At 41.2% G+C, this 19,406-nt stretch overlaps 1 protein-coding gene across 11 annotated transcripts in view; it reads left to right on the top strand.

Moving 5' to 3' along the window:
* Positions 1-19,406, top strand: part of NCAPG2 (non-SMC condensin II complex subunit G2) — a 68,337-nt gene that overhangs the window by 15,376 nt on the left and 33,555 nt on the right. For all 11 annotated transcript variants that reach the window (XR_007460165.1, XM_049642204.1, XM_049642200.1 and 8 more), the window contains 6 exons: positions 1,805-1,874; positions 4,932-5,018; positions 8,344-8,439; positions 9,027-9,152; positions 15,134-15,313; positions 17,013-17,165. Coding sequence is in view for 10 of the 11 variants with exons in the window: in XM_049642204.1 (XP_049498161.1) it covers positions 1,805-1,874; positions 4,932-5,018; positions 8,344-8,439; positions 9,027-9,152; positions 15,134-15,313; positions 17,013-17,165 (712 nt within the window). In the remaining variant the exon portion in view is untranslated. The remainder of the gene's footprint in view (positions 1-1,804; positions 1,875-4,931; positions 5,019-8,343; positions 8,440-9,026; positions 9,153-15,133; positions 15,314-17,012; positions 17,166-19,406) is intronic.

The following is a 19,406-nucleotide window of genomic DNA, read 5'->3' as shown; positions in this document are numbered from 1 at the left end:
AGAGACAGAGCATGAACGGGGAAGGGGCAGAGAGAGAGAGGGAGACACAGAATTGGAAACAGGCTCCAGGCTCTGAGCCATCAGCCTAGGGCCTGACGCGGGGCTCGAACTCATGGACCATGAGATTGTGACCTGAGCTGAAGTCGGACGCTTAACCGACTGAGCCACCCAGGTGCCCCTGGCCTGACTTTTTAAGTTATATTAATGTATTGGAAACTTTAGAAACTATCTCTTATTTATTATGTACTGTTTTTATTGTGTACTGTTATTTTTTTTAATGTTTATTTATTTTTGGGGGGGGGAGAGAGAGTGCACAGTGTGAGTGGGGAGAGGGGAAGAGAGAGAGGGAGACAGAGGATCCTAAGCAGGTCCCATGTTGCCAGTGCAGAGCTCGATGTGGGACTCAAACTCACGAACTGTGAGATCATGGTCTGAGCCGAAATCAAGAGTCAGACAGATGCTCAGCTGACTGGGTCAGCCAGGTGACCCTGTATTGTTATTTTAATTATGTGTTCATTATGTACTGTGGTATCACTGGATAGTTTTTTCCTTGCTATGGGAAATCATTCTTTTTCAGTAATGACGTTGAAATTAAGATTTTTTTTTTTTAATGTTTACTTATTTTTGAGATAGAGAGAGACAAAGCATGAACGGGGGAGGATCAGAGAGAGAGGGAGACACAGAATCTGAAGCAGGCTCCAGGCTCTGAGCTGTCAGCACAGAGCCCGATGTGGGGCTTGAACCCATGGACCATGAGATCGTGACCTGAGCCAAAGTCGGACGCTTAACCGGCTGAGCCACCCAGGTGCCCCGAAATTAAGATTTTAATTTGTGTTTATTCTTCAGTAAATTATTTGCCAGTTAAATCTTAGCCTCATTCGCAGTAAATTCCATGTCACTTGCACTTCTGACACCACGAATGTAACATCTGCTCCCCAGTTTACCGTGATTGAGCTTTGGAGTTTGGTGGGAAGGGTCCTGCAGGGTAAGAGTCTAGGCATACGTGCACGAGCCTGAGTGCCCAACGTCTTGGAAACTAACAGCAGTCGAAACTGTCATGGCAAATGTTTGAATGTTTGCTGTGTGGCAGGTAAAGAGCTCAGTGCTTAATCTGCTCTGCAACTGAATACTTAGTGTACGTTTTAAAACTGAGTTCTTAAACTCTTGAGGTGGGCTTGGTTACTGAGTTTCCCTCTGTCAGGCAGCTTGTGTAAGTACTGAGCTGAGCTTTGACTCTGAATCCCTATCACAAAGCCCCTGATGTTCGCAAGAATGCTTTTTCCTCCTGTTTCCTCACTGGCAAAATATTTGGGTTGAACAGTAGATTTCTAAACTGTGATTCTAAAATCAACTCTGGTATTTTAGGGCTCCCTAAACTTGAGGGAATTAGTAGTCTGGAAAGTCCAAAATTGACTCCCAAGTCGAAATTTTATTTATATTTAAACATTATTTACCAACCTTGACTGAGAAGGAAGAAAATTGATACTTCAATTCCCCTTCTCAAAATCCCTTCCCTTTTCTTCTCTCTACTGCAGGTAGATAACCTGTTCCTGCAGGTACTTTGCAGAGCACTAGTCTGTGGTGGGGTTCCTCCTGTTCTAGGATAGGAGGGGACCTGAAATGATACATTAAAAGTGTGATTGTTTGGGGGGCGCCTGGCTGGCTCAGGTGGAAGAGCATGTGACTCCTCATTTCGGGCTCGTGAGTTCAAGCCCCACTTTGGGTGTAGAGACTACTAAAAAAAAGAAATAAACTTAAAAAAAAAGTTTGAACTTTCACTAACTTTTTTTTTTTTTTTTAATAGATCTTTGATGGTACACATTGCAGAAATTTATTTCAGAGCTTGGAAAAAGGCTTCAGGGAAAATATTGGAGGTATTTTCTTTCCATTTTATTAAATGTTAACATTTATTTTTGTCGTATTCTAGTTACCAAATAAGTCATCACAGATAGTCACTTAATATCTGTGTTGATGCTCTTTGTCAAAATAAAGGCAGATAATGAGACTTTATGTGATGGGGATTCACTCTCATTCCTATAAATTTTCGTGCTCAGCCACAGACCCAGGACTCTCGCCACCCACTGGGATGTGCAGTTTGAGTGAAGTCAAGATTTGCCGAGTAGCATTTTGGTAGCTTTGTTAGGTCTGTGCTGTCCAGCCACCTGTGGCTGCCATGCACTGGGAATGTGTCCAGTCCAAACGGAGACGTGCTGTGTCAGGTTCTGAAGATGTAGTGGGGAAAGAAGGACATGAAATATCTCATGAATGTGTTTTTGAAACATTGTTTGCAGGTTGAAATGATAGTGTTTTATTTATTTATTTAAAAAAAATTTTTTTTAACATTTATCTATTTTTGAGACAGAGACAGAGCATGAACGGGGGGAGGGCCAGAGAGAGAGGGAGACACAGAATCCGAAGCAGGCTCCAGGCTCTGAGCTGTCAGCACAGAGCCCGATGTGGGGCTCGTACTCATGGAGCGTGAGATCATGACCTGAGCCGAAGTTGGATGCTCAACCGACTGAGCCACCCAGGCGCCCCGAAATGATAGTGTTTTAAATATATTGGGCTGCACAAAATATATTGCTAAAATAATTATACCTGGGTTGTTTTGTTTTGTTTTTCTGTTTTTAATGTTGCCACTAGAAAATTTAAAATTGTGTTTGTGGTTAGGGTTCCCATTTCTGTGCCTATCTCAGACTACCTCATAGCTTTTAGTTACACTGTTTTGGAGAATTTAAAGACATTTGTTTTGAATATGGCTTCCCTTTAATGACGACATAATATCTGCATTGTGAAGATGTGGCTGTGTAATTCACAATTACAATAAGACATTCAAAGGCCTTTTTGAAAAAATATCAAAAGAAAGTGTTTTTGGCTGATATCCCTTATCTTTTTCTCATACTGGGTTCTTAAATGTGTTTTTTTTCCTTCTGAGAATAAAATTTTTACTCTTGAGTCGAAGAGGGGTCTTTGCTTTTTGGGGAGCAGGCCCTGAGCTGGTGGGTAGGGAAGGTGTTTACTGATGTTTGGGCTGCTTTCTATCCACTCTGCTCCTGTGCAGCTTAAGCTTGGTTTATATCACTAGGGTTTGTCACTGACTTCTGGAAGATAAAAACTTACCGCTTACATTCCCCTGCCGACAATATCCACAGTCGTTTTACAGTGTATTATTATTATTTTTTTAATATTTATTTATTTTTGAGACAGAGACAAACAGAGCATGAATGGAGGAGGGTCAGAGAGAGAGGGAGACACAGAATCCAAAGCAGGCTCCTGGCTCTGAGCTGTCAGCACAGAGCCCGACGTGGGGCTCAAACTCACAAACCGTGAGATCACGACCTGAGCCGAAGTCGGAGGCTCAACCGACTGAGCCACCCAGGCGCCCCTACAGTGTATTATTTTTTTTGAGGAAAAGGCAAAACCAGGACATTGGTATTCATTTTTGCATTGCTTTATTATTGCATAACACTTGTTCACAGGAAAGAATATTTGTTCCCCCTTTTTCCAGTAGTGGTTTTAAAAACAGGTGTTTGTAGGGGCGCCTGGCTGGCTTAGTTGGTAGAATGTGCGACTCTTCCATCTCCAGACGTGAGTTCCAGCCCTATGTTGGGTATAGAGATCTCAATCAGTCAGTCAATCCACATTAAAAAAAAAAAAAATAGGTGTTTGTAGTTAAAAACATGATTGTTTGATTGAATCTGTACCAAATGAGTGCCAGCTTTTTACTTCTCAGGCTCTCTGCCCTCCCTCGCTTCCTCCCTCCATTCAGCTTTTTAAAGCCACCAAATGTGACATCTCATGCCCACGTACTGCAGTGTGTATCTCTAAGGAATGTGGGTATACAATGCCAGTAACATACTTAACAAAATTAACGATTTCTGGGTATTTTTGAAAATATTTACATTTTTCTGTTTTGTCTCAAAATGTCTTTTTACACCTTTCTTTGGAATCAGGATCCATTAAGTCTCCCGTGGCATTTGCTTGTTAACTCATTTAAATTTCTCAGAGCATTCCTCCCTCTCTCCTTTTCCGTTTTCAAAACCTGTGCCGTGCATGGGTGTGTTGAAGAACCTGGGTCAGCTATCCTGTAGGATGCCCACATTCTGGTAGTTAGCTCTCCAGCTCCAGCTGTTGTGGCACAAACACTCCATAGGTAGCACCCCATATTGCATTTCGTCACAAGTCGGTGTGTGGGTCCCCACATACAGGATGCCAAGATGTATTAGTGGCTTCAGGTGAAGGAGGTATTTTCGGAGATAATGAAGGAGGCTGATAGTAGTAGCTTTCTTATGTCCTTCCCTAAAGCTGTGGAGCCCCAGGTGTGGGGACAGAGTGCAGGGCAACACAACAGAGTCGTTGGGGATTCGGGCTGCCCCTGGTGGTTGGCTCTGCTTCCGTTGCCCAACTCTGAAGGTCCGTAGGTGGCATGGGCTAACTGAAGAGTTTCCCACACCCACAGCCCCACCTTGTCCTCTCCATGGAAGTCCTGGAAGATCTTCTTTTGGTCACTTTGGAGTCCCAGCCCCCATCTTTCAGGTGGTTCAGTATCAGTTCTGGGGACAGATCCAGTCTCTGGGACAGACCCAGAGATCATCTGGGTCGGGAAGACTCAGAAGAGGGGCCCCCAGGCCACACTCAGTCCCTGAACCATCTGGCTTGAACCGGCCTCAAGGGGTAGGTAGAAGCTTGCTCCGCCATCTAGCACAGGCTTGGTAGTTCACCAGAGAAAGAAGTAAAGGAGTATCAAAGCTGAAGGGATGCTAAGAGGTGTGGACTCAAAGTAGAAAAGCTCTCAACAGAGGACCTTGGTGCTTTCCCCCGTGAACTTGAAGAGGACAGAGCCGACTCCAGTGACTGCACCTCCTGCCCTGTCATCTGTCAGACCACACGCCGGTGCCAGGTGGTAACTCACGTTGTGTTTGCCGTTCCAGGCAATCGAGCACGGGTGCATCCAGGACTTCATGCACCATGGGATTCACCTCCCTCGCAAGTCTCCAGTGCATTCCAGGGTGCGCGAGGTGAGCGAGGCGTGCGGCTTTCTTGGTGATGTTTTTATCACTAAGAATTAAGTTAATCCCCCACAGGCATCAGCTTAAAGGAGCTTTCTTAGAATCTTGATATTCGGTACCTGGCAGTTTTAACTAGGAAAAGAAAGGTATGTTAAGAGAACCAAACCTTACCCCCAAATTTTTTTAAATTCTTTGACATAAAAATATCCAGAATCCTTACTTTCTAAGTACCACTACCACTTTTCTCAAAAATGGATATTTGGGATTATTTTTATTATTTACTTTCATGCATTTTGATATTCTGTAAACAAATGGAATAAATGTTTTGATAGTTTCTTTTGATCAATTTTGTTTTTATTTTTTAAATTTTATTAAAATTTTTAAAAATGTTTTATTTATTTTTGAGAGAGAGAGAGAGAGAGTGTGAGTGGGGGAGGGGCTGAGAGAGAGGGAGACACAGAATCCGAAGCAGGCTCCAGGCTCTGAGTGTCAGCACAGAGCCCTGACATGGGGCTCGAACTCGCAAACCACGAGATCATGACCCGAGCCGAAGCCAGACGTTTAACCGACTGAGCCACCCAGGTGCCCCTATTTATTTTTATTATTATTTTATTTTATTTTATTTTGAGAGAGAGAGAGAGAGAGAACGTTTGTGCAGGCGGGGGAGGGGCAGAGAGAGAAGTGGAGCCAGAGGATCCGAAGCAGGCTCTGTGCTGACAATAGAGAGTCCGATGTGGGTCTTGAACTCGCAAACCTCAAGATCGTGACCTGAGCTGAAGTCTGATACTTAACTGACTGACTACCCAGGAGCCCCAAGATTTGTTTTTAAAAGCTAATTCTAGGGGTGGCTGGCTGGCTCAGTCAGTAGGGCATGCAACTCTTGGTTGCAGGTTCATGAGTTAGGGCCCCACATGTGGCATAGAGTTTACTTAAAAGAAACTTTTTTAAAATGCTAATTTTAGAATTTAGATGTGAATTTTATACTTATATTGTAAATGAGCTGACTAAATAATAAATAAGGCTTTATTTTATTATCAGTGTCATGATGACACTGATAGGTGTTTGATAATCATAACGATCTTGGCAGGAGGAATTGGAAAATGTGGTCTGTTTAGGACCCAAGATCACTGTCCTAAACCAGGAATAATGCCTTGTGTGCTTCATTTTGGCAACTGCATGTCAAGAAGCTAAATGAACAAAGACTATCTCTTTACTTTTTTGTGTAAGGTATTACTATTATCTGTGGAGTGTAAATATATCAAGCTTGAAAGGATACAAAAACATCTTTACATTATTGGTATGTTAGTTTGAATTATCCATAGGTAAAATACCCAGAGATGAATATATCCAATTATCTCCTGCCTCCTGCCCCAACGACACTTAATCCTAGTGTGGTTTCATTAAATTGTAGGTCAGTTTGGGTCGTTTATTCTACGTATATGATTTGTATTTCAGATACATCATAAGGAATGGTAGCATGTTTATAAATTTGTGACATAATTGCTTCCTTTTTGGTAGAAAATAAAGACTTTTTTTCATATTTGATTTCTGCTCTGGTAGTCTGAGTAATTAAGATATTATATGTATAGATACCACTATTTGATAAACTATGTCAAAATACACAGTTAAAAGGAAGAACATTAAATTTCACTTTTTTTAATTTCACTTTTTGAATGCAGTATATTCCTGGCCTTTAATTCTTATCATTGCTTATAATACATTATAGCTTCTTCCTCAAATCTGCTTTTTTGGTAAACATCACATTTATATGATAAATTATTTTACTGATATGTTGAAAGAAGCTTTAAGAAATGCTTCATATGTCATTTGAAAGTAAAAATCCCCAGGGTGCCTTGGTGGCTCAGTCGGTTAAGTAAGTGTCTGACTCTTGGTTTCAGCTCAGGTCATGATCTCACAGTGTGTGGGATCCACATCAGGCTCTGTGCTGACAGCATGGAGCCTGCTTGGGATTCTCTCTCTCCCTCTCTCTCTACCCCTCACCTGCTTACGAGTGCTCTCTTTCCCTCTAAATAAATAAATAAACTTTAAAAAAAAAAAAAAGAAAGGAAAGTAAAAATTCCCATATTGTTGTTGAAAATCTTCTAACATTAGGTAGTTGTAATGGTTGCCCAACTCTGTAAATATATTACAGTCCATTGAATTATATACTTTAAAAGAGCAGATTTTATGGTACATGATATACAACCTGATAAAGCTACTTAAAAATCTTTCTGTGTATACCATTGATATCAAGACTTGATAATACTATACTCAAAAAAACTATAGGGATGCTTGTGTGGCTCAGTCAGTTAAGCATCCAACTTCTGCTCAGGTCATGATCTTGCGGTTCGTGCGTTCAAGCCCTGCATCGGGCTCTCCACTGTCAGTGTGGAGCCCGCCTGGGATCCTCTGTCCCCCGTCTCTCTGCCTCTCCCCTGCTTGTTCTCCCTTTCTCTCTCAAAAATAAATAAAGTTAAAAAAAAAAACCAAAAACCTATACACTAATATCACTTATCACCATCAGTAAAAATTCCTAAATAACTAGAAGTCAGAAAAAATAATCCCTAGACTGTGTGAAATTGATTCAGGTTCACTTAAAGTATAATCTCTTGTTTGATAGTCTGTTTTAATTTTTATTTTCCACTTTTCACTAATATAGTTTTAGTTCCAAGAGTGGTGAATTAAGGAAGTAAGGCAAAGCTGATAGTTGCTGGGGATGAGTCTGAAGAGTTGCAGAGAGATTCTGGCTGGTGAAAAGGGCAGTAGAAAAGGGACAAAGCAGTGGAAGCTGAGTGCACAGCCCCTTCTCTGATTGTTCCTCAGTTTGGGAAGGACTTGCCATCCAAATTAAGCTGACCTGGTGAGGGGCCACTGAACAGTGACACCCACTGTGAGACGTGTGCCTGTTTCGGAGGCTCATTATAGGTTTTTGGAACCACAGATGTGGGACCAGAAACAGGCTGTAGAAGCCATGTAGACTGACTCTTCCACACACTCTTTTTCCACTTCACCCCAAAGGGCTGAGGTCTCTGTGAACTTTTTCTGAGGTTATTTGGTTATTGCTAGAAGAGTAGAAACTACAACCGAAACCTTTTTGTAGCCCAAGATCATTGATCTTTGTTTCTGCCACTGGTTTCTTTCACGTGATCACCTTTACGCGTTGAGAACCAATAGCATATGTATCACTGTATCTTCTCCTCTTAGGAAAGAATTATCCAGACTTGTGAAGCAGGAAGGACAATTTTGGTGGAGAGAACAATCTGTCCTCTGTGTTGAAAATAGGATCTTAAGTGCTCTTTTTAAAAACATTACCTTTCTTTTTCTTGACTCTTAGGTGCTGAGCTATTTTCATCATCAAAAGAAGGTTCGTCAGGGAGTGGAAGAGATGCTTTATAGATTATATAAACCCATCCTTTGGAGAGGACTAAAGGTACTGTTAGTCTGTCCATGTTTAGAACGTGCTAATTATGCTGTCGAATGTATCATGCTCTAGTTCAGAATTGTGATGACGTAGTAACGAAAACTGGAAGCTTTGTGAAATTTGGGGACATATGTTTTTTATTTTTTTATTAAGAAGATCTGAATTGGTTAAGTGCTGACTACACAGTAGGAAGGGGTTTGTCATGCTGTGTAAACCAGCAGAGGCGTTGGGAGTCTGCAGAGCTGAGCTTGGCCATCCTGGCCCTTCTGTTGATGACTGGGAGACAGGATGACACCCTTCCAGGGAGAGAACACTAGTACTTTTCAACATGGTAAATCTGGTCTTGGGAGGCATATAGTCACTGTTTCTTAGTGACATAAAGTGGACATTGAGTCTTTTAATATCTGTCAGTACTGAGCCAAGAGTTTGGTTTAGCTCACGGAAGGTCTTCTAGGTTTGGCCAGTTTTAAATACTGTAATTGTCTTTAATTTGTAAGTAAGTCTATACTGAGATACTTAGAAGCATTTAAGAAATCCACACTGAAGCCTTTGAATGCTTGCTGTTTGGATTCTGAAACACTGTTTCCTTATTCCAGGCCCGAAATTCTGAAGTCCGGTCCAATGCTGCCCTGTTGTTCATTGAAACATTTCCTATCAGAGACCCAAACTTCAATGCCATTGAAATGGATAGCGAAATCCAGAAACAGTTTGAAGAACTCTATGTACGTATTGCATGTGGCTGAGCCCCCTATGAGGTCAGCTCTGTCTGCGCCCAGTATGCATCCTGGCTTCTCCTGTCCTGCCTGTGTGCTGCCCTCGGATGGCAAGGTTTCCAGATCTTCACCTTCTTCTGAGAAACCCATTTTCTCCCTGGTGCCTTCTGTGACAGCTTGGACCCGATGGCGTTCTTTTCTTTTTCTCTTTGTCTCCTGTGGAACGTCTAATTATTTATTCTGTATATAGTTTTAAATGTTTTTTGTGTATTCTTGTCTCCCCAGCATAGAGGCAGTATGACATGTGGTTAAAGATCCCCAGATTTGATTCCACTTCACAGTTAAGAGTTGTGTAATTTTGGGCAGGTCACTAACTTTTCTGTGTCTTTGCAAATTGGGGATGCTGATATTGCCTGCTCTAAGTGGTGGGGTCGTGTGCATGAACAAACCTGGTGATGTTTTAAGGCGAGTCTATAAATAATGCTTGTTGCAATGGAATTTTCACATGACTGCTTTTTCAGATGAGACATGAGAACATTAGGATGCCACGTTTATTTCCAAGGATGCTGCGGGTCTTTTTCAGGTGGCTGGAATGTGCTGGCTTCTGCTTATTTCTCTACATTGCCTTACATTTCCAGGGCTTCCTAACACAAGCTAAAAAGTGCTTCCTGGTCAGTAGAATAAAATTTTAGAAAGTGATAGCAAAAGTGTTCTGATAATGATGGTTACCCATGGCACTTTATTTTTTAACTTAATGAAAAATCTCAGGCATGCAGAAAGTTGAAACAGTAGTGTAAAGAATATGTGTAGATTTGGCTCTTTGTATGCAAATACACACACGTGCATGTGTATACACACACACACATACACACCCACACACACAGGCATACGCACTTACATACAGACACACGCATGCCTACAATGGACAGTTAGTAGTATTTATCCACGTATATTTACCTAAAATTCCCTTTGAGAATCATTACTTTTGTGGGAATAATGGGCAAATCAAAATTAGATTTTGGTACTTTTAGCCAAAAAACTATGAAAAACTTTTGCTCTTTTTAACTCTGGTGTCCAAATCTATGAACTGTTGTTTTTACCTGAAATGTGTGTGTCTGCCTTGGACGTGGTGACCAACAGGGTGCTGCCAGTCCAGCCGGCACATGTCTCCTATTGTACCTCACGGAGTACACGTGGCCCTCCTGCTCCTGAGTGGAACGTACGAGCAGGCCGCCGCGGACAGCCTGACGGGGACCTCCTGAGGCCTTGTGCTGGGCGTCAGCATACATAGCAACTGAGAGCGTGCAGTCACATTTTGTTTCGGATTCCACTTCCCCCTTCATAAGTCTGGGCTTGACCAAATTACTTAATTTCTCTTGAGTCCTATTTCTTCTTTAAAACTGGGAATAATACTCAGTAGGATTGTGATAAGGTTTCAATGAAAAATTAAATATAAAGCATTTAGCATTACCATGACAGTGGTTATAGGTGAGATTGAAAGAGCACTTATCTTGAGAAGTACTGAGTAGAATAAGTGCTAATGTAAAATTGTTGAAACGCATATTGTGCACTTGAAATTAATTTAACACTGTATGTTAACTACAATGGAATTAAAATTTTAAAAACACGTAGAAAAAATAACTGGCTATTATTCTCCATAGGAACATTAAAAATAGGTAAAGTGATGTGATCACCTAATACAATATTAGGAACATATTGGTGAATCCTGTGTCTCTTGCACTAGAAACTGAAGTGAATTTCTGGAGATGAGTTTAGTACTCATTTACAAGGTGAAAGGTGTGTAGAGAGCTGTTGGTCTCTTGGAGATGGAGATGCTATCAATGGCTTGGTGGCTTGGATATTCTTAGAATATTGGCTAATGAGTGGTGTAACTATATCTCTATTCCATTAAAAATCCTTTGTATTAGGGGCGCCTGGGTGGCTCAGTCGGTTGGGCGTCCGGCTTCGGCTCGGGTCACAATCTCGTGGTCCGTGAGTTCGAGCCCCGCGTCGGGCTCTGGGCTGATGGCTCAGAGCCTGGAGCCTGCTTCCAGTTCTGTGTCTCCCTCTCTCTTTGCCCCTCCCCCGTTCATGCTCTGTCTCTCTCTGTCTCAAAAATAAATACAAAACATTAAAAAAAAAAATCCTTTGTATTATAAATTGAAGGAGTCTTACTGTGAGGACATCACACTTGGTAGAAATACTATATGAATAAATATGTTTACAAGCTACGAAGTTTAGTGTAATTTTAGCAGTTGTGTAATATGTACATGTTAATAAGTTTAAGAAGCAGGACCTTATGAAATAAGGTGAAAATAAATTATGGTGAAAAATAAATTATGCATAGGAATGGCAAATTCTTATTAGAGAAAATACCTATAAGAGATGCCAAACCTTTGTTAGACTCGAGCTAATAGACCATATGAAGACTAGAACACAGAGGGGCACCTGGGTGGCTCAGTCGGTTAAGCGTCGACTCTTGATCTCTGCTCAGGTCATGATCTCAGAGTTTGTGGGTTTGTCGGGTTGTATGCCGACAGTGCGGAGCCTGCTTGGGATTTTCTCTCCCCCTCTCTCTGCCCCTCCCATGCTCGTACATTCTCTCTCCCTCTCTCAAAATAAATAAAAAAAAAAAGAGACTGGAATGCAGAGTAATCTATATTCAGATTAATCATTGTAAATTTTGTTTTTACTTTATTAACTTATTAAAAATAAAAATTATTAAATGATAGGGGCGTCTGGAGCATGTGACTTTTGATCTCAGGGTTGTGAGTTTGAGCCCTATGGTGTAAAGTTTACCAAAAAATGAGATCTTTAAAAAAATTATTAAGTAATATTTTATTTGAATATTAATTATTGAAGTTAAATGTTTTTTCAGAACAATAATTACATTCTACATCATTCCTCTAGAAAATAGTGGATTGTAGGGACACCTGGGTGGCTCAGTCAGTTAAGTGACTGGCTCCTGGTGTCGGCTCAGGTCACGATCTCATGGTTTCGTGGGTTCAAGCTCTGCATTGGGCTCTGCGCTGGCAGCCTGGAGCCTGCTTGGGATTCTCTCTCTCCCCCCACCCCCTCTGTCTCTGTCTGTCCCTCCCCCCGCAACTTGTGCTTTCTCTGTCTCTCTCAAAATAAATAAACTTTAAATACATTAAAAAAAGATTGTAGAAAACATTGATGTTATAGTTGCTTAAGATTATGTATTAGTGGAGATAGGTTTATGTTTTTCAAGGATCAAAACTTATCAGTCTCATAAAAGTGAGATGTCACTGTCTAAATGGAGTTTTAAAAGAATACTTTAAAAATTAAAAACAATAAGAGTTTCAGCTCTAATAGGGAAAGGCTTGTATGTAAGCACCATATCCTGTGGAGGCCGTGACTCCCTTTTGGGGGTGAAATGAACTCATGGGAAATCATCAAAGCCTATGAAATAGTTTCCGTCCATCCTTCTTTGTTTGCAGGGCATTTTTGGGGTGGTATGTGTCTCTGAGTGTTTGAATCCCAAAGTGTTATTTTTTTTCCCCTGGCACCTAATTTATAGTTTGGCCAGGTAGAAGAATTGTATGTTCAAAGTAATTTTTTTTCCCAGGACTGCTAAAATATTGTGCAGTGTTTTCTAGCATGAAGTGCTTTTGAAACTTTTAAGGATTTTTTCTATGCCTTGATTTTCCCCACCCCTGCTGGTTTACCAAGATATTCAGTCAGTTTGAATTTGCTTTTTCTCAATGCCTGTTCTTTCCTAACGCCTTTTAGGAGGCAGTGCAGTATAATAAAGAGCAGTCAGAAAACTGTCCCTGCAACAGGCCAGATGATAATGAATTTAAGTCCGTGGGCCACATGGTCACAGCTATTCTACTCTGCCATTGTGGAACAGAAGCAGTCATGGACTGCACAGAAATGAGAGTGTGGTTTGTTCCAGTAAAACTGCATTTGAGGACACCAAAATTTGAATTTCATGGAATGTTCACATGTCACAAAATATTATTCTTTTGGTTTTTTCCAAGCATTTAGAAATGAAAAACCATTCTTAGGCATTGTGGACCACACACAGATGAGCTTGGGCCAGATTTGGTCTGCAGGTCGGCTCAGAGTTCATGACCCTGTTGGACCAGGTACTGAGTAAATGAGAATGAGTTTTCATGGGGATTGATAAAGGAGATAATCCAATAAATAAGAGTAATGGTTATATCCTGGTGTCTTCCTTGTGTCTCACCTGTTCTTTCATACTCTTGTTATGTTTGTGATTCTCGAACTTGAGTAGTGTGGAGACTTTCTTTTGGAGGTAAAACATGGAGGCCTCCTGTGAGTGTCTGTGGATGTCGAAATGGAGTGATTTTCCTTTGGAAGGAGCATCATGAGTTATGTGCCATTGCTTTGAGTGACTTTGTCGTCACGGCGATTGATTGGAAATCCGGATCTGGGCTCTGGACTCGTATGAGACTGTGTCCTTATAAGTTGATTATCCAGAATATATCTTTGAAGAATGATACTGAAAGTAATTCACAGAAAACAAAATCTATAAAACTTGTGAATAGTTCTTCAGATTGCAAAAGTTCTCTTATTTCTTTATTTTGCTGTTTGTTTTTTCCCTGATGACCTGTCATCTTGACTTTTCTATCTTATTGTTTTTCAATTTTTTAAAAAATTATTTTAGAGAGTGTGAGTTGGGGAGAGGGGCAGAGGGAAAGCAAGAGAATCCCAAGCAGGCTCCATGCTCAGTGCAGAGCCCGACGTGGGACTCAATCCCACGACCCTGGGATCATGACCTGAGCCGAAATCAAGAGTCTGATCCTCAACTGACTGAGCCATCCCGCACCCCTTGGGTAACATTTCAATGACCCTTTTAACAGTTTTGTTTGAATTTGTGTCTGAATAAGACCCATGCATGTGATCGGCCAATAGATTGATAAGACCCTGTCCAGTAACCTCAGTCTCTCATTTTTGCTTGCTAGTTGTTGAAGAAGCCAAATTATTCTTTTATTTCCTGAAGCCTGGGGACATATCCCTGTGGCATAATTGTTATGTTCCTTTGCCTCCTGTATATCCTGAGTATCATTAGGTGCAGAGTTGATCAGTTACTTTTGTGGGGGTTTTTGTTTGTTGTATCAGGTGGTTTTGTTTGTTTGTTTTTAGTGTTTATTTATTTTTGAGAGAGGAAGAGAGACAAAGCACGAGTGGGGAAGGGGCAGAGAGAGAGGAAGACACAGAACCTAAAGCAGTCTACAGGCTCTGGGCTGAGAGCAGAGAACCCGATGCGAGGCTTGAACCCACAAACTGTGAGATCATGACCTGAGCCGAAGTTGGATGCTCAACCAACTGAGCCACCCAGGTGCCCCAGTTGTTTCAGGTTCTTAGTGGTGCTGTTGTGTACTCCATCCAGAGATGACATCTTGTTTCTTTCGGTATTCAGAACGACTGATAACCATTTTGGCTAGGTCATAATCTCACGGTTCAGGTGAGTTTGAGCTCCGCGTCGGCTCTGTGCTGACAGCTCAGAGCCTGGAGCCTGCTTGGGATTCTGTGTCTCCCCCTCTCTCTGCCTCTCCCCTGCTCGTGCTCTGTCTCTCTCTGTCTCTTGAAAATGAATAAAAATGTTAGAAAAAAAATTTTTAACGAGTAGAATTACTTTATTCTGGTCTTTCAGCCTTTTGGAAATTCAAGAGAGTGGTTTACGTAGGCTGTGTCTGTAGGATCGACTCACATCTGCATACCTCGCTGAAGGTGGGGCTGGTGTTTGAGGCTCTACTGTCACAGAGTCCTGTAGATAGGATTGGCAGCTATGGTACCCATGTGTCTGGGTTGTCTTCTTTAAATGCACAATTATAGAAATGATAAATAGTAAGAGATGTGTAAGTCTGTATATGACCAGTATTTCTAGGACTTAAAATGTCTGTTGTGAATGCTGAGAGGGCTGATGTATAAAGCAAATATTGATATAAAGGGAGCTGATCTAAGATTTTTAAGTCTTTTTTCCCCCCTCCAATTTACAGAGCCTTTTAGAAGATCCTTATCCGATGGTCCGTTCTACAGGGATCCTTGGTGTTTGTAAAATAACTTCCAAATACTGGGAAATGATGCCTCCGACCATTCTTATTGATCTCCTCAAGAAAGTAACTGGGGAATTGGCATTTGACACAAGCTCAGCTGACGTGCGCTGTTCTGTCTTTAAGGTAGGATTTAAAATTATATAAGCAATATTTACTTACAGAATAATTAGAAAATACAGAGAAAGAACAATTTTTAAATAACCCATAATTCTTCCCAATTGATAAAGCACCACGGACATTTTTGTTGTACATCCAAAGTAACATTTTTAAAAACCAAATTGAAAGTGTTTTCTACAAAAAAGTCTTACTTGAAATAATAACTGATTTTAGTGTATGGCCAGGGTGGGTGGTACACATTTTTTTTTAAAGGAGGAACTATATATAGTACTTAATTTTTTATTTTAATTTCTTTTAATGTTTATTCATTTTTGAGAGAGAGGGAGGGAGGGAGAGAGAGAGAGAGAGAGAGGGAGAGAGAGGGAGAGAGGGAGACAGAGTGTGAAAGAGGGAGGGGCAGAGAGAGAGGGAGACACAGAATCCGAAGCAGCTCCAGGCTCCGAGCTGTCAGACACTTAACTGACTGAGCCACCCATGTGCCCCCAAGTTTTTAAAATTATATTAAAACTGACTTTTTTGGTATACCATATGTACTTTTAACAAGAACCTACAAAACTGTCCTTTCTCCCATCATCCAGTTTCAGCAGTTAATCAGGACACATTGGTCTTGCTCGTCTTTACAGTCCATTGTCTCCCACTGTCGATTAATTTGAAGCAAATCCAGGACTGCATATCAGCTCATCTGTAAATATTTCAGTGTGATGGTGAAAACATAAGGTCTCTTTATATTTAATCGCAATAATACTATAATAATATCGTGTGGTGACAGATGGTAACTGCACTTCTGGCGAACACAGCCTGATGTATGGAATTGTCGAACCACTGTGTCGTACACCTGAAACGAATAGGATATCGTATGTCTACTCTAATTCCAATAAAAAAGAAAAGAGGTCTCCTTAAAAAATCCTTTTTCCTAATAACTGGAAAGTAAAGGTGGAGCATATCAGATCTTTAGACTGGTACCTGGTCTGAGCTTGGGCAGGTCACTGGACCACCCATCTGAGGTATGTGTGACTGTCGCCATGTGTCGTGAGTCTCCCAGATGGGGGGCTCTGCTTTCCGTGCAGTATTGAGTCAAGAAATCTGAGAATTCATGGGCTATTAAAAAAACGTGAAAGGATTGTTAGGTCCCAGCTTTGGACACAAATTGACTCCGGAGCCCTCGCTACCACCAATTGTTCTGTGTTTCTTTCAGTTCTAAAAATCTTTTAAAATTTAGCTAAGAGAAACATTGAAGAATTATTTCATAACTGCTTTAAATCTGAAGAAATTATACTAATTCATTAGAAGTATGCTTTTCATTTATTTTATTTTGTTTTTATTTTATTTTTTTCTATGTTTGTTTATTTTTGAGAGAGAGACAGCGCGAACAGGGTAGGGGCGGAGAGAGAGAGGGAGACGCAGAATCCGAAGCAGGCTCTAGGCTCTGAGCTGTCAGCACTCAGCCCAACGCGGGGCTCGAAGCCATGAACCGTGAGATCATGACCTGAGCCAAATTCGGACACTTAACTGACTGAACCACTCAGGCACCCCAGAAATATGCTTTTTATATGAAATTGTTTTAGAAAAGTGTTACTATCTGTAGGTATATTTATTTATTTCACTAGTAGTTCATTAGTAAGGATGGAACTGAATATTGTTTTAACTGTACTTTTTACTGTTTATGTTCTAAATTTGAACTGTTTATATTTCTCCTCTTTTGTAGTGTCTGCCAATAATTTTGGATAACAAATTAAGCCATCCGTTATTAGAACAGCTTCTGCCTGCACTAAAATACAGTCTCCATGACAATTCTGAGAAAGTGAGAGTGGCTTTTGTTGATATGCTGCTGAAAGTCAAAGCCGTGCGGGCTGCTAAGGTAGGACAGGCAGGATTTTATCATTGAGGGTGTGACATAAATAAGTACTTTGCTTTCATCAGCAGAAAGACAAAGCAATTTTAATTCTGAGAGTTTCAGTAATCACATTTAAACTACTCGATATCTGATATGTTCTACCAATTTGTGTCATAAAATTTTATTTGTTTTGTGATTTTCACTGAAGTGTCTAGAAATACCATTAATGTGTGTTTTCTTTTTGAAAGACATTAGTGCAAGCAGCTGCTACCTTAAATGATATTTTTATCATATACATGAAAGCTTTTGTTCAAATACTGAAATACTTGCCACATAGTAACTACTTATTTTTTTTTTATTTTTATTTTTTAACATTTATTTATTTTTGAGACAGAGAGAGAGCATGACTGGGGGAGGGTCAGAGAGAGAGAGGGAGACACAGAATCTGAAACAGGCTCCAGGCTCTGCACTGTCAGCACAGAGCTCGACGCGGGGCTCGAACTCACGGACCGTGAGATCATGACCTGAGCCGAAGTCGGACGCTTAACCGACTGAGCCACCCAGGCGCCCCCATAGTAACTACTTAAATATTCCTGGGAAAATGATGAATGTGAGGCTTCCCCTCTTCACATTTTATAGGAAGAAGCAAAGAAGTGAGCATTGTGTCATGATGCATGTTGTGACGTTGTGTGAACTTTGAAGGGAGGTTGTTTTCCTTTAGCTTGAGTCCTACTCAGTTTTTGGCTAAAAATTTCAGTTAGAAGCTTTTTAACTTCCTCTGGTAACACTGTGGCTTTTCTTCTCCATGTAATACTTGTCTGAAATTTACTTTAAAGTGCTGTTGTCACAGCACAGAATTTGGGAACAACCTGACCACACAGACGTGTGGTGTGCTCATGCGATGGGAGAGTGTCCTGTGGCCATGACAAGGGATGAGCTCACATGGAAATACCACTGAGACACGAGGAAAAGCAAGTGTAGATGTGTGTGTAGTGTGCCGCCAGCTGTATAAAATGGAAGGCACCAAAAACCAAAGACTGTTTTACATGACCTCCATAGCACGACTCCCCCATGTCCTACCCAGTCGCCCATCTGTGTGTGCTGTTTCTGACTCCGCTCTGGCCCTTTCACCTGTTTGCACATCCGTGGGCCCTGGGACACACTGCTGTACTGCTAACAGTTCCCATGACGTCTTGGAGCGTGTCCTCCAGCTTTGTTCTTCTTTCAGAGATTTTTGGCTGGTTTAGGTCCTTTGCGTTTCCGTATGTATTTAAGAGTCAGCATGTCTGTTTCAGCAAAAATGCTGGCTGCAGTTTTTACCCTGTTTGTTATAACAGCTTAATAAAACTGAGTAGTTCTGAATCTTTAACGTTTGGCCTAGTGTTGTTGGCCTAGTGTTGTTTGAAGTGTTGTTTGGCCTAGTGTTGTTTGAAGTGCAGACTTGTTTGCAGAGGAGTGTTGAGGTAGTGACTGGTGAGGAAATGGAGAGAATAGCTGGTTTTTCTTGATTACTGGGTCTACCCAAGAGAATATCGTAGAGACCAAGTAAGATGAAGACAAAAGTTCTTTGACCGGGGAGTTTGAATTTTTAGGAGAGTGGGAAGAGCAGAGAAAGAAAGCATAATGTTTTATTGAGATGCCTCTTCCATCTTGATCCTTAGCTCTGCAAAAGCCAGGCAGGGAGTGCCACAGCTGTGAGGTCTCTGGAAGGGTTTGTGGGGTGTCCATGCTAGGACTCCTGGAAGATCAAGGCCACCAGTCGGTAAGCATGTGGAGACGCAGCTAACAGGAAGCGGAAGTGGCTGATCATCCACCATGTCAGGATGACTAGGGTCTGTTCTACACTGTCAGACACTGGTCATGCCTGGTGTTAGTAATGGACACAATTAGCATTTTAGAAGCGAAAGACCAGTTACGGATTTGCTTGCTTTCGTGTCTGTTGCAGATATCGGCCTGCTGGTGATATGTTTGCATAAAATAAAACCTCAGGTAATCGAAACAAAATGAATCAGAATCCTAGGCTAATCAGAATTGTTCTGCATTTTATTTTTTTTTAATGTTTATTTTTTATTTATTTTGAGAAAGAGAGACAGAGCACGAGCAGGGGAGGGGCAGAGAGAGAGGATCCAAAGCAGGCTCCATGCTTAGCACAGAGCCTGGGCTGAAATCAAGAGCCAGACACTTAACCAACTGAGCCATCCAGGTACCCCTGCTCTGCATTTTATTTGAGAAAAGTGAATCAGAGAAAAACAAGCTAATATGGGG

This window comes from Panthera uncia, chromosome A2 (assembly GCF_023721935.1).
Source record: "Panthera uncia isolate 11264 chromosome A2, Puncia_PCG_1.0, whole genome shotgun sequence".
In the NCBI taxonomy this organism is placed as follows: domain Eukaryota; kingdom Metazoa; phylum Chordata; class Mammalia; order Carnivora; family Felidae; genus Panthera; species Panthera uncia.
Note: the sequence above shows the minus strand (reverse complement) of the source record. Positions and strands in the feature narration are given on the sequence as shown.